The 14,010-nt window shown below is 48.4% G+C and overlaps 1 protein-coding gene across 1 annotated transcript in view; it reads left to right on the top strand.

Annotated features, from left to right (window-relative positions):
• The first annotated feature begins 2,240 nt into the window (after positions 1 to 2,240).
• The window catches only part of PPP1R8 (protein phosphatase 1 regulatory subunit 8), a 35,633-nt gene continuing 23,863 nt past the window's right edge, over positions 2,241 to 14,010 (top strand). Inside the window, exons 1-2 of the mRNA XM_040421903.1 lie at positions 2,241 to 2,348; positions 2,539 to 2,599. Coding sequence (XP_040277837.1) covers positions 2,299 to 2,348; positions 2,539 to 2,599 — 111 coding nt within the window. The 5' untranslated portion in view covers positions 2,241 to 2,298. The remainder of the gene's footprint in view (positions 2,349 to 2,538; positions 2,600 to 14,010) is intronic.

The following is a 14,010-nucleotide window of genomic DNA, read 5'->3' as shown; positions in this document are numbered from 1 at the left end:
TCCACAGATATCCCCCATAAGTGCGTCATCCACAGATATCTCCCATAAGTGCGTCATCCACAGATATCCCCCATAAGTGCGTCATCCACAGATATCCCCCATAAGTGCGTCATCCACAGATATCCCCCATAAGTGCGTCATCCACATTACATCCACATCTGCAGACAAGTTTAATAAAAGTAAAAAATGATAAAGATAAAATGAAATAATAATCAAGATCCAAATTAGGCTACTTTCACACCTGCGTTATGTGCAGATCCGTCTGGTATCTGCACAGACGGATCCGCACCTATAATGCAAACGCTTAGATCCGTTCAGAACGGATCCGTTTGCATTACCATGAACATAAAAAATAATTTTTTTTTTTTTTTTTTTGTTCATGATAATGCAAACGGATCCATTTTGACTTTACATTGAAAGTCAATGGGGGGACGGATCCATTTGAAAATTGAGCCATACTGTGTCATCTTCAAACGGATCCGTCCCCATTGACTTACATTGTAAGTCTGGACGGATCCGTTTGCCTCCGCACGGCCAGGCGGACACCCGAACGCTGCAAGCTGCGTTCAGGTGTCCGCCTGCTGAGCGGAGCGGAGGCCAAACGGTGCCAGACTGATGCATTCTGAGCGGATCCGCCTCCACTTAGAATGCATTAGGGCTGGACGGATCCTTCCGGGGCCGCTTGTGAGAGCCTTCAAACGGAACTCACAAGCGGAGCCCCGAACGCTAGTGTGAAAGTAGCCTAAAAGAAAGTACATATAAAAGTATGTAAAAACACACTCTGGGCTCATGCCCACGAATGTAAGGGCACCGTGCCTGTGCTGCGGACCGCAAATAGCGGTCCGCAATGCACGGACACAGACCATGGGGTAGCTGCATGAGGATCGCGGACCCATTCACTTGAATGGGGTTCGCGATCCGCATCAGACTGCCCGCACCGCAAAAAAGTAGCGCATGCTGAAGTGAATGGGTCCATGATGCAGGCTGCACACGGCCGTGTGAAGCCCGCATCATGGACCCATTCACTTCAATGGGATATGAGTGCTACAGTGTGCTTCCGGCTGTGCCTCTGCACCGCAAAAAAGTAGTGCATGCACTACTTTTTTGCGGTTTGGACGCACAGCCAGAAGCACCACGGAAGCACTCTGTAGCACTCATATCCCGGATCCTGGACCCATTGAAGTGAATGGGTCCTTGATGCGGGCTGCACACGGCCAGTGCCCATGTATTGCGGACCCGCCGTATGCGGCCTGCAATATGGCAACGGCGGGCACACGGTTGTGTGCATGAGCCCTAATAGTCCTCACTGGTACTGTTGACGCAATATTTTAGGTTTTAAAAATGTGGCTCTCGAAAGAAATTTCAATCGTGGTTTTGGCGATATTTGGCTCAGTTGACAAAAAAGTTTGCCCACCACTGGGCTGTACCATCGGCCTGTGTAAACCCACCTTTAGGGTCCATTCACACGTGAATGGACCCTCACTGTGACATTACTGTGAGCCTTATCCTCTTAAGGTGCATTTACAAAAGCCAATAATCGTCATTCCCGATAATCTGGCAATCTCAATGTGCCACCAATCACCCGCGTTTCACTCGTTCATCGGGTGATCCTGTCGTTCATGCAAGAACACCAATTATCGTTTCTGGAACGTTTCCTTCCCGACAATCGGCAGTTCCATCGCCAGTGTGAATCTGCCTTTACTTATGACATCACTGTGTGCATTAGGGAGACCAAAATAATAATGAAACTTTCCATATTCTTAACATGATTCTAAACGTGGTCATGGTGGAGAGGGCCCCCTTCCAGGTTTTGATAAGGGGTCCCATGGTTACTTGTTATGGGGCGGTGATTATGTGCTGTATGCCAGCACCTCGCTGCTGCAATTTATATACAAGAGAACCAGCTCGACTCCATAAACAAGGGAAAGATGAGCTTACCATAATTTTTTATTTTATGCAATTGGGGTGCTTATCTAAGATTTTTAATTACCTCAGACAACCCCTTTAAGGTATGTCATTATCATGACCCATTCCCTTTAAGCTCAAACCACAGATCTTTCTTCTTGTTTCTGGAACGTTCTATCCTATTAAATATCTGTTATCGACCGAGGCAAACCCCATTGAACCCTCTACACCCGCTTCACATAGCCATTGACCACACCGGAAGTGTACGCTGCTGGCTGGCAATGCGCAGTTGGTTGGCGGACGAGTGAAGCCGAACACGCATGCGCAGAGGTAACGGCGGATGTCGCGTTTGTATTACCCTAGAATGTTACCGGAGGAGGAGCAGGAGCAAAGATGGCGGCGAATCCGAACTCTGACAAATGCATCTTTGAGTGTCCGAGCTGGTGAGACTGGGCCGTGGGAGGACGGGCTGCTGGTGCAGTGCACTCTATAGTAGTGCATAGTGCAGGAGCATGGGGCTGCTTCTCAGGCGCAGAAATAAGATCTGGGGGAGGTGTGGTCTGGAGTTGGAGCCATGTTGTGCAGGGTGACTTCTTCTACCATTGGGTAGTCATGCTGTATTTCTCTCCATAGGGCAGGGAAGCCTCCTCCAGGACTCCATCTTGATGTGGTTAAAGGAGATAAGCTCATAGAGGTGAGTGCACAGCAGGCTGGTGTCTGCCCATCTTAGGCAGCCTCCTGGCATTGAGGGTGCACCGGAATATGCTGCCACTTTACAATGGTGCTCTGAGGTACATCTGCTGAACAGTCTGCCGAACTTGTGTTTTAAGTTCTTCGTCCAAAGTTCGGGTTATCGAAGAATCCCGTTATGGATTCCGAATTCCGTTAGAGTCTGTGGTAGTGGAATCCATAACGGGATTCTTCGATAACCCGAACTTTGGATGCAGAACTTAAAACACAAGTTCGCTCAACACTAGTAGGGATGAGTGAACTTGTGTTTCCAGTACAAGGTTCCGGTTATCCAAGAATTCCGTTATGGATTCCACTACTGCGAACCATAACTTATGGTCCGTGGTAGCGGAATCTATAAAGGAATAATTAGATAACACGAACCTTGTACGCCGAACTTGAAACCGCAAAGTTGCTTAACACTAGTCACAGGGTAACACCTGAGGGGGCCCACCATTTCCTAATCACAGGGGCCCTAGTGTTCTGTAGAGATGCCCAGGGTTTCTAGTAGGAGTCCCTCATGGTGCTTGTGTTGGATAAGCATTGATTTTATAAAGCACATACTTTTTAGGAGCCCTCCGGAGCCACAGTAAGGGTACTTTCACACTAGCGGTTTTCTTTTCCGGTATTGAGTTCCGTCCTAGGGGCTCAATACCGGAAAAGAACTGATCAGTTTTATCCTAATGCATTCTGAATGGAGAGCAATTCGTTCAGGATGCATCAGTTCAGTCTTTTTGACTTTTCAGGACGGAGATAATACCGCAGCATGCTACGGTTTTATTTCCGGCCCAAAAAACTGAAGACTTGCCTGAATGCCGGCATTTTTTTTCCATAGGAATGTATTCGATCCGGCATTCAAATTGGCGCATTGACGGATCCAGTATTCTGGTCTGCGCATGTGCAGACCTTTAAAAATGTGAAAAAAAAATAGACTGGATCCGTTTTGCCAGATGACACCGGAAGAATGGATCCGGTATTGCAATGCATTTTTCTGACTGATCAGGATCCTGATAAGGCTATTTTCACACTAGCGTCAGGACGGATCCGACAGGCTGTTAACCCTGTCGGATCCGTTCTGCCGCTATTTCGCCGGACCGCCGCTTTATCCCCATTGACTATAATGGGGACAGGGGTGGAGCTCCAGCGCAGCAACGCGAAAAGTCGCCGGACTGAAAGTACTGCATGTCCGACTTTTCAGTCTGGCGCTCTCACCGTGAACTGCCGTGCTGCGCCGGAGCTCCGCCCCGTCCCCATTATGGTCAATGGCGGCGGCACGGCGAAATAGCGGCAGGACGGATCCAACAGGGGGAACAGCCTGTCGGATCCGTCCTGCCGCTTGTGTAAAAGTACCTTAAAGGGACACTGACAGGCCCAATTAGCATATTTAGGCATATATATGTCAGTACAGGTCTTATAAAGTCTATTAAAATCATCTAAGTATCCCCCCTGTCCACCTTATAAATACCAAAATATTAAGTTTTATAACCTGCTTGTCCGGTCACCAATCTGCCCAAGGGGCGGCGTTTCATCTGAAAATGCGCCCAGCCAGCCGCTCCCAACTGCCGTCTGCAGCCCCGCCCAGCTCATCAATATTCACTTCGCTGGGCGGCGGCTACAACTCTCCCGACTCAAGATTCTGTGCACAGCCCATTCGATCCTCTGGGCACGTCCTCCGTCCAATCTTCAGCGCATGCGCCCGGCCGGGGTCACATCGCGCCTGCGTACAGAGCGCTGCAGCCCCTGCTTTATGCGCATGCGCCGGGCACTTGAGTCGGGAGAGTTGTAGCCGCCGCCCAGCGAAGTGAATATTGATGAGCTGGGCGGGGCTTCAGACGGCAGTTGGGAGCGACTGGCTGGGCGCATTTTCAGATGAAACGCGCCCCTTGGGCAGATTTGTGACCGGACAAGCAGGTTATAAAACTTAATATTTCGGTATTTATAAGTTGGACAGGGGGGATACTTAGATGATTTTAATAGACTTTATAAGACCTGTACTGACATATATATGCCTAAATATGCTAATTGGGCCTGTCAGTGTCCCTTTAAGGCTACTTTCACACTTGCGGCAGTGTGATCCGGCGAGCAGTTCCGTCTTCGGAACTGCCCGCCGGATCCGCCGATTTTGATGTGACTGAAAGCGATTGTGAGACGGATCCGGGTGCGGATCCGTATCACAAATGCATTTCAAGAACGGATCCGTCTCTTCGCTTGTCATGCGGACAGACGGATCCGTCTTGTATTTTTTATTCAAATTTTTACCGGTCTGCGCGGAGCGCAGACCGGAAGGGCAGATCCGGCCTTACGGTATTTTGAATGCCAGATCCGGCACTAATACATTCCTATGGGGAAAAATGCCGGATCTGGCATTCAGACAAGTCTTCAGTTTTTTTCGCTGGAGATAAAACCGTAGCATGCTACGGTTTTCTCTTTTGCCTGATCAGTCAAGACGACTAAACTGAAGACATCCTGATGCATCCTGAATGGATTACTCTCCATTCAGAATGCATCGGGATATACCTGATCAGTTCTTTTCTGGTATAGAACCCCTGTGACGGAACTATATGCCGGAAAAGAAAAACGCTAGTGTGAAAGTACCCCAAGTCTGAAAAATGCCTGATCAGTCAGAAAAAATGACATGCGTTTGCATACAGGTAGGCAGTTCAGGCAACGGAATTCCTGCGGGAATCAAACAACGCAAGTGTGAAAGTACCCTAATCTGATGGTCGGCTAAAAGCGATTGTGGAATTCCCCTTTAAGATAATAGGTGCTTTTTTATTTATTTATTTTTTCTTCCTGTGCATTGGACTTCACATCCATGCCTTATGATGTAGGGTGCAATGGGAAGCCAAATACGTGCAGTTTTCTGCATAGAATATGTATAAAAATCTGCGCGGAAAATTGGCCGTGTGAACATGCCCTATGAGTTGTAAATTAATATGCAGTTGACGCCCACTCCTATTCAGGTCCAAGTTAGCCTCAGTAGCCCATGTTTGGTCTCCCAGAGGCAGGAATGGGCAGCAGCAGATCTGAAAATTAAAGGGTTGTCCGGGTTCAGAGCTGAACCATAACATATCCCCTTCTTCACCCATGCAGCCCCTCTGAGATGAGCATCTGAGCATTTCATGCTGCAAAAAAAACATTTACAAATGGTCAGTGTGACCAATAATTGTCTCTTGGTTACATGTGCCGTTTGTTGTCTTATATAAAACGTAACATTTAATTATTTTTAGTAAAATGTTTCTACCGATACTAAGATTTACAATTATCAGCTGTGTCTGAGTTTGTTTCTTTTTTGTCCGTGTAACTTGTGCTTGCACTGTTTGTGTCCCAGTGCAAGCTAACTAGGAGACTGATATGTCTCCTGCTTCGCAGGCTCCCCTTTTCCATGCGGTCACTGTACTAGTCACACTGTCTAAAAGCTCCTCACAATCTGCCCCCCAACATGTTTCGCCAACTCCTTGGCGTCCTCAGGGGTTTCGGGCAGTCTGCTAGTGAAGGGGGCGGGACCCAGGCTTTTAAAGCCTTCCTATAATGAGGTCATCGTCTCATGAACTAATGAGTAACTTTTTTGTTACTATGTTCGTCTTAATAGCCTATATCAGGGGTGACCAAGTAGGATGGTACAGCAAACTGGTCATTCCCATTCTCTTGCTAGTCCAATCGCTACTGGATAATCTATTACTCGTGCGCTGGAACTTAGACAGCTTGTCTTGTCCATCTTGCACTGCGCAGGTCATTGCACTTGCACATTTAGCTTGCTATGTCTAACTATTGCGCCTGCGTTCTAACTTGGAGTATACAGATAGTATTTCCTTCTAATGCGCTTGTCTGAACTTTTTCCATCTAAGAAGTAGGTCTTATCCAGCGCATGCGTCAGAACTTTACCATCTGCCTTCAAGTTTATCCCATTGGGCATGCTGAAAGACTTAGAGCTTGAGAGCCAGTAGATTCGGATATTCATGCGCTAGCTTTACACTTATAAATAGGGTTCTCTTATCCATCTATACTGCGCATGTCAGTGGACCTATATACAGAAATAGGCGAGTCCTGATTATTGCGCCTGCGCTCAGTCTCAGACTTTTAGAATGTTATTTTCCAATGCGCTTGTCTATAGACTTTTCTCCAATTTAGGATAGAGGCTTATTTCGCGATATGCGGTGAATATTATACCATTCCGCTCGCAAGTAGCTCTTATTGCGCATGTAAGAGATCAATTCTAAATCTTGTTGTACATAACTTTGAACTTACAGTTTTCATTGCGCATTCTACAGTTTGCATGCGCAATGCGCTTCTGTAGCATGCGCAATAAAAACTGTTTCCTAACAAAAAGGAATAAGTTCCAACGCATGCGCTAAATTAGATTCTTTTTTAAAATAAGCATATCCAATATGATCAGATAATATGATCTAAGCCCTAGTGCAGGAGCAATATATATTGGATTTAATATGATATAATTCATAAAAGTTTAAGTTCAAAGTTATGTACAAGATTTAGAATTGATCTCATTCATGCGCAATAAAAGCTACTTGCGAGCGGAATGGTATAATATTTCACCGCATATCCCGAAATAAGCCCCTTTCCTAAATTGGAGAAAAGTCTATAGACAAGCGCATTGGAAAATAACATTCTAAAAGTCTGAGACTGAACGCAGGCGCAATAATCAGGACTCTCCTATTTCTGTATATAGGTCCACCGACATGCGCAGTATAGGTGGATAAGAGAACCCTATTTATAAGTGTAAAGCTAGCGCATGAATATCCGAATCTACTGGCTCTCAAGCTCTAAGTCTTTCAGCATGCCCAATGGGATAAACTTGAAGGCAGAATGGTAAAGTTCTGACGCATGCGCTGGGATAAGACCTACTTCTTAGATGGAGAAAAGTTCAGACAAGCGCATTGGAAGGAAATACTATCTATACTCCAAGTTAGAACGCAGGCGCAATAGTTAGACATAGCAAGCTAAATGTGCAAGTGCAATGACCTGCGCAGTGCAAGATGGACAAGACAAGCTGTCTAAGTTCCAGCGCACGAGTAATAGATATCAGTCTCCTAGTTAGCTGCACTGTGACACAAACAGTGCAAGCACAAGTTACAACGGTAAAAAGCAACAAACTCAGACACAGCTGATAATTGTAAATCTTAGTAATAGGTAGAAATATTTTACTAAAATAATTAAATGTTACGTTTTATATAAGACAACAAACAGCACATGTAACCAAGAGACAATTATTGGTCACACTGACCATTTGTAAATAATTTATATTGTGATGTCTCAACATGTGTTAGTGGGGTCAGCCTTGAAAATTGTATGATTTTCCTAGTCTGACGTAAAGTCATGATTTTATGAAAGACACGGAGGGCGAGTATTGCTATCTCTCTCTTTACTGAAAATCCAACAGCAGCAAAGAAGAATAACAAAGGTACCATACAGAAACACCCCTAAGGGTAACCCCTCCCACCAACCAGTCCATAAATAGGCCCTCCTTTAGTGACATCTTCCTCTTTCTTTGTCACACTGCAGAACCAACGGGCCCCAAATGAGACACCTGGAACCTCTTCAAACCGGTGAAACTCCAACGGGAGACAACCATAACGCTGTTCCAAACTGGGGTGACAGCACTGGCACGTGAAGTATAGAACTTTAAGAACCACTCCGGAACCAGGGAACTCAACCTAAGGAAAAAAAGGAGAACAAAAATGCGTGGTAATGGCACGGCAAACATCGACCAATAATAACAATATAATTAACTGTAGCCAAAGCTTGGCAAGGTACCAGCCTACATAAATAACCTAATTTAAATACAATAAGAATCTAGCAGATATACCCTCCTTGGAAAAATAGAATACAAACCCAGCAGGCCGGGAGGGGAAAGGGAGGCAATACTCGCCTCTGTGTCCTTTCATAAAATCATGACTTTACGTCATAGACTAGGAAAATCATACAATTTTATATCAAGACACGGAGGCTCATATTGCAAGTTTAAAGCGAGGAAATAACCGAAGAAAAAGCATGAGGACTAGGTCTGAAATAAAAATCCCTAAACTTAGAAGCTCTGGACCAGTTCGCCAATCTCAAAATATCCTCCAGACGGGCTCCGAGACCACCATGGACGTGGCAGAAGCACCCCGAACCGAATGGGCTGTGAAGATAGAAGTATCTATGCCCGCGAGAGACAGAATCCACTTAACCCAGCGAGACAGGGTAACACTGGTGACCGGTGCGAAAGGTCTACGAAAGGAAATAAAAAGTTGCAGAGGGTCGCAGGGACGAAGTCCGTGAAAGGTACTCCCTGAAACACGAAACCGGGACAAACCGCAGAAGACTCGGGAAAGGCAGGGTAAGATATCGATCTGATACCGGTTTTGGTACGGCGGAAAATGTTGAAAAGACCCCGGGGGTAAAGGAAACCGCGTCAAAGTCCAAAGTGCGGACATCAGAAACTCGATTACAAGATACTAGGCAAAATAAGGTGACAAGTTTCGCAGAAAGTTGACGAAGAGAGAGATCCGAATTAAGAGGCCAACGAGAAAGGAAATCAATAATCACAAGAAACGTCCCATAAAGTGAATCGGGGTCTAGGAGGCCGAGAGAGACAAGAACCCTTGAGCAAACGGCAACCAACGGATGCTGACCCCGCCGGTCAACCGGAAGAACCCTTGATGACGGGAGGAAAGAGCCGACCTGTACAAAATTAATAGTTCGATACGCCTTGCCGTCTTCAAAAGAGAGGACAGGAACTGTAAAAATATCCTCTACAGGTGCCGCAACGGCATCCAGGTTCCGGACCATGCACCAACGAGACCAAGATTCCCAGGCGCCCGGTAGGCTCGTCTGGTACCGAGGGCCCACGCACTTTCCAGTAGGAATCTAGTTGTCTCAGATACTCCAGCGACCCCCGAAACTCTGCACACCAGAAGACGAAGAGAGAGTTGTCCATCAGGAGGGGGTGGTGCTGGCCCTTTGGGCCCAGAAGGAGATCCGGCAGGGACGGGAGAAGACGAGGGTCCCGATAAACAGTTCCAGAAGTTGGGGAAACCACACTTGGGCCTGCCAGAAGGGAGCCACCCGAACTATCTCTGCCACTTGGCGACGCACCTGCGGACAGCACACAGGGAATCAACGCGAAGGGGTGGGAAGGCATAGGAGAGGGTGCCTGACCAATCCTGGAGAAGTGCATCCACCGCCTCCGACTGAGGGTCCGGTCTCCAACTGTAATACCTGGCCAACTGAGCGTTCCATCGCGAAAGCAAACAGGTCTAAGGCAAAAGGCCCCCAGAGGGACTCGATGGAAGAGAACACCGTTGACTCCAATCTCAGTCGCTGAAGTCCGAGATGTACCGAGAATTCCAATCTGCATGGTAATTGAGAAGACCCGGAATATACTCCGCCACTACCGTGAAGCCCCTGTCTAGACAGTAAGACCAGAACTCCTTCGCCAGATGCGTTTAACATTGCCGAACGAGTTGCCGCCCATGGAGTTCACATAGCAAACAGCTGACACATTGTGCATCCTGAGCCGTATGCAAGCACTGACTTTGTCGCTAGTGAAGCTCTGAATCGCGAAGGAGCCCGCTAAAAGCTCCAAAGCGTAGATGTGTAAAGTCGCCTCCGACGTTTGACCAAGGGCCCCCGGTGGAAACGCCGTTGCAGCGAGCAAACCCACCCCTGTAGGCTGGCGTCCGACTCTATAACCAAAATCCGTCTGGGGGCCCACGATGGCTTTGCCATTCCCACGCGTCGAGATTGTGAATCCACCACGTCAGTTCGTCTCTGGTGTCCTGGTCCAGGACCACTGAGCCCCCACCTGTAGATGTGCAATCTTGAGTCGTTGAAGAGCCCGGTAATGCAGTGGGGCAGGAAAAATCGCCTGGATAGAGGACGACAGGAGACCCAAGATACGGGCCAAGTGACGTAGGGAAATCCGGGGAAGCCGTAGAGTGTGATGCAGCTCCTTGCGGATGGAACGAACCTTGGCCAGGGGAAGGCAAAGAGTGCGTGCAATTGAATCCACTCTGAATCCCAAGAACTCCATGGATTTTGACGGTTGAAGACAAGATTTCTCTCGATTGATAACAAACCCGAGGCCGGTGAGAAGGGAGATGGACAAACGCAGGTGAGCCAGAAGAATGGACGGATATTGGGCAATGAGCCAGCATGTCGTCCAAGTAGATTATCAGACAGACACCCTGACTGCGAAGCCATGAGACCACTGGCTTCATGATCTTGGTGAAGCACCACGGAGCCGAGGAAAGGCCAAACAGGAGGCAGGTGAAACGCCAGACCTGCCCCCCCCCCCCCCACAGGAATCGTAGCAGGTCCCTGGACTGCCAGGCAACCGGCACTGTAAGGTAAGCATCTTTCAGGTCGAGCTTGACCATCCAGTCCCCCGGAAGAAGGAGGTCCCTCAGCAGGTGGATACCCTCTATTTTGAAATGGCGGTATCGAACATAAACGTTTATGGTTTATAACCGGACGAAACTGTCCTCCCTCCTTCTCTACCAGGAAAATGTCGCTGATGACACCCCCATGGGACAACAGAGCTCTTTCTATAGCCCTTTTTTCTAGAAGGGATAGGAGTTCTGCGTCTATGAGCCGGCGAGACTATGGCGTGAGCTCCTCGACCTGGATGGAGGAAGACAAAGTGGGGCGTCTATCAGTTCTATCTGAAAACCCCTGATAGTAGCCAGGACCCACGGGTCGGATGTGATGAGACCAGGCATGTAAAAAATGTTGGAGTCTGCCTCCTATGTAAAGGGAAGAAGAAAGGAGCTGATTTTGAGGACTCACTGAAATTGAACCCGGAGTACCTCTGAAACCTCTGGACGAGAAGAAAGAGGCTTGTTGTCTCTGGTCCTTAAATGCTGGACGTTGGTTGAAGGAACCTTAACCTGTGTTACTGGTCTGAAATGCGCTCTGCCGGACAGTCGGCCCCTAACACTGCCGGCCCTGGTAGAGACCCTACTGTGAAAAACTTTGCGCATTGATGATTGCGCCTTGTCCAAGGCCGTGAAGGCCCCTACAAATTTTCCTAGCTCTTTTTATGAGGGAATTGCCAAAAAGGAGCCCTTGAGCATCCTTGCCGGCTTCAGTCAAAGCCATGTTGGCCAGTTTTTCATGAGGATAGCCTTCCTCCTCTCAATCGCGAGGGAAGTATTCACGTTCCCCGCAACGCAGATTGCACGCTGTACCCATCCTCGGAGTTCCTCTGGGTCTATCTGCGTGCTGTCCGCTCTAGCAGACTCTGCTATATCAAAGATTTTTGCAAGGGGTCCTAAAATATCCAGGAGTTTATCCTGGCAAGCCCGAAGTGCAGAATCCAGGCCCCTGCGGGGATTAAACCCTCTCTTTGCCAGGAACTGGACCATTTTTGGGTCAACATTAGGGCTCTCACAGACCTTATTAGGTATCAACGGGCAAGGGCATTCGGCCCTTAATTTATTTAGTGTCTCCTTACATAAGGGCGTCCTAATCCTGGCCTCTAAATAATGGGCAACATGTGGGGCGGGGATCCACTCTGCAGACCTAGGATGATGTAAATTATCAGGATCAAAAAGGGGCTCCCCAGCAGGATCCGTTAGGGAGACAGAGCCGAAAGTGGTGGCATCCGGGGCCATACTAGTAGAAGGCCGTGACAAAGGGACGTTATCGTCCACCTCCGGGTCCACCATAGCGCCCTCAATATCGTTATCTGAATCACCTTGGTGGTAAATCCAAAGCCTCCTCATCAGACTCCATGTCGGAGTTCGAACTGGGCATGGGCTGATTGCGAGGTGACTTCCACGGCCGCGCTTTTTCCGCCTGACGTGGACAGGCTCTCTTGCGTGTGCTGAGCACGCTTTCATTTGATAGAACTACGCTGTCTTTTGTTAGATTTCTGGAGGCAACAGTATCAGGTGGAGGAATGCGGGGAGGCCCCAGAGGGACAAGGGCCTGTGATATAGATTGGGAAATAATAGAGGACATGGACCCCATAGCGGAAGCAATGGCATGGGAGATTGCTGCAGAGCCTGGGTCTGGGCATCCACTGAGGGCAAAGAAGCAGCCCCAGGAGGAGCAGGGGAGGATACCTGAGTAATGGCCACCTGTGAACTGGCAGGTACTGAAGGGCTAAAATCGTCAGGATGGGACATAATTGCGCAACTGAATGGAGTTAGTCACTCCTGTAGGGAATCGCCATAAGAAGACACAGACCAGCAGATGAAGCGCAAATGGCAATTCAGTGAAGTGAGGGGGAGGACACGCCCCCCACCCCCTCCCGATCGCCAATAGGGAGCGGAGTAAGCGCGGGACAAAAGCGCCGCCCTAGCAAAGGTAACCGCCCAGGAAAGAAATCTCGAGCGACTGGGGAGAAAACAAGATGGCGCCCGAAATCCCATCACCTCGCGAGATCTCGGGCGCAAGGAGAGCTGACGGAGGCGCCAAGTGTAGAAAAATGGCGCCGAAAGGCCCCCCACACAGAACAGGTGAGGGTGTACAAACTGAGAGGGAAGGAAAGATAAAAAGGGGAAGGCGTCGATGGCGCAAAGTGACCGAGAGGAGGAGGAAATTCAGGAAAGGTATAAGGGGCAAACGATGTAAATTATATATATAAAGAGAAAATAACCGAAACAAATGAGGGAACACCTAAATGAGGGAAAAAAATAAAAGAATTCCAAATCTTTCTGTGGAAAAAAACCCTTACATGGGCAGTAAAAATACTATAGACAGTGAAACTTGAATACTTATCTGCCATGGAGCAGCAAAGAAAGAGGAAGATGTCACTAAGGGCTCTTTCACACCTGCGTTATTGTCTTCGGCATAGAGTTCCGTCGTCCGGGCTCTATGCCGGAAGATCCTGATCAGGATTATCCTAATGCATTCTGAATGGAGAGAATCCGTTCAGGATGCATCAGGATGTCCTTCAGTTCCGGAACGGAACGTTTTTTGGCCTGGAGAAAATACCGCTGCATGCTGCGCTTTTTGCTCCGGCCAAAAATCCGGATCACTTCCCGCAAGGCCGGTATCCGGAATTAATGCCCATTGGAAGGCATTGATCCGGATCCGGCCTTAAGCTAAACGTTGTTTCGGCGCATTTGCCGGAGCCGACATTTAGCTTTTTCTGAATGGTTACCATGGCTGCCGGGACGCTAAAGTCCTGGCAGCCATGGTAAGTGTAGTGGGGAGCGGTGGGGGAGCAGTGTACTTACCGTCCGTGCGGCTCCCCGGGCGCTCCAGAGTGACGTCAGGGCGCCCCAAGCGCATGGATCACGTGATTGCATGGATCACGTCATCCATGCGCATGGGGCGCTCTGACGTCATTCTGGAGCGCCCGGGGAGCCGCACGGACTGTAAGTATACCGATCCCCGCTCCTACTATGGCAACCAGGACTTTAATAG

This window comes from Bufo bufo, chromosome 3 (assembly GCF_905171765.1).
Source record: "Bufo bufo chromosome 3, aBufBuf1.1, whole genome shotgun sequence".
Taxonomy (NCBI): domain Eukaryota; kingdom Metazoa; phylum Chordata; class Amphibia; order Anura; family Bufonidae; genus Bufo; species Bufo bufo.
This window is presented reverse-complemented; position numbering and strand designations above follow the sequence as displayed.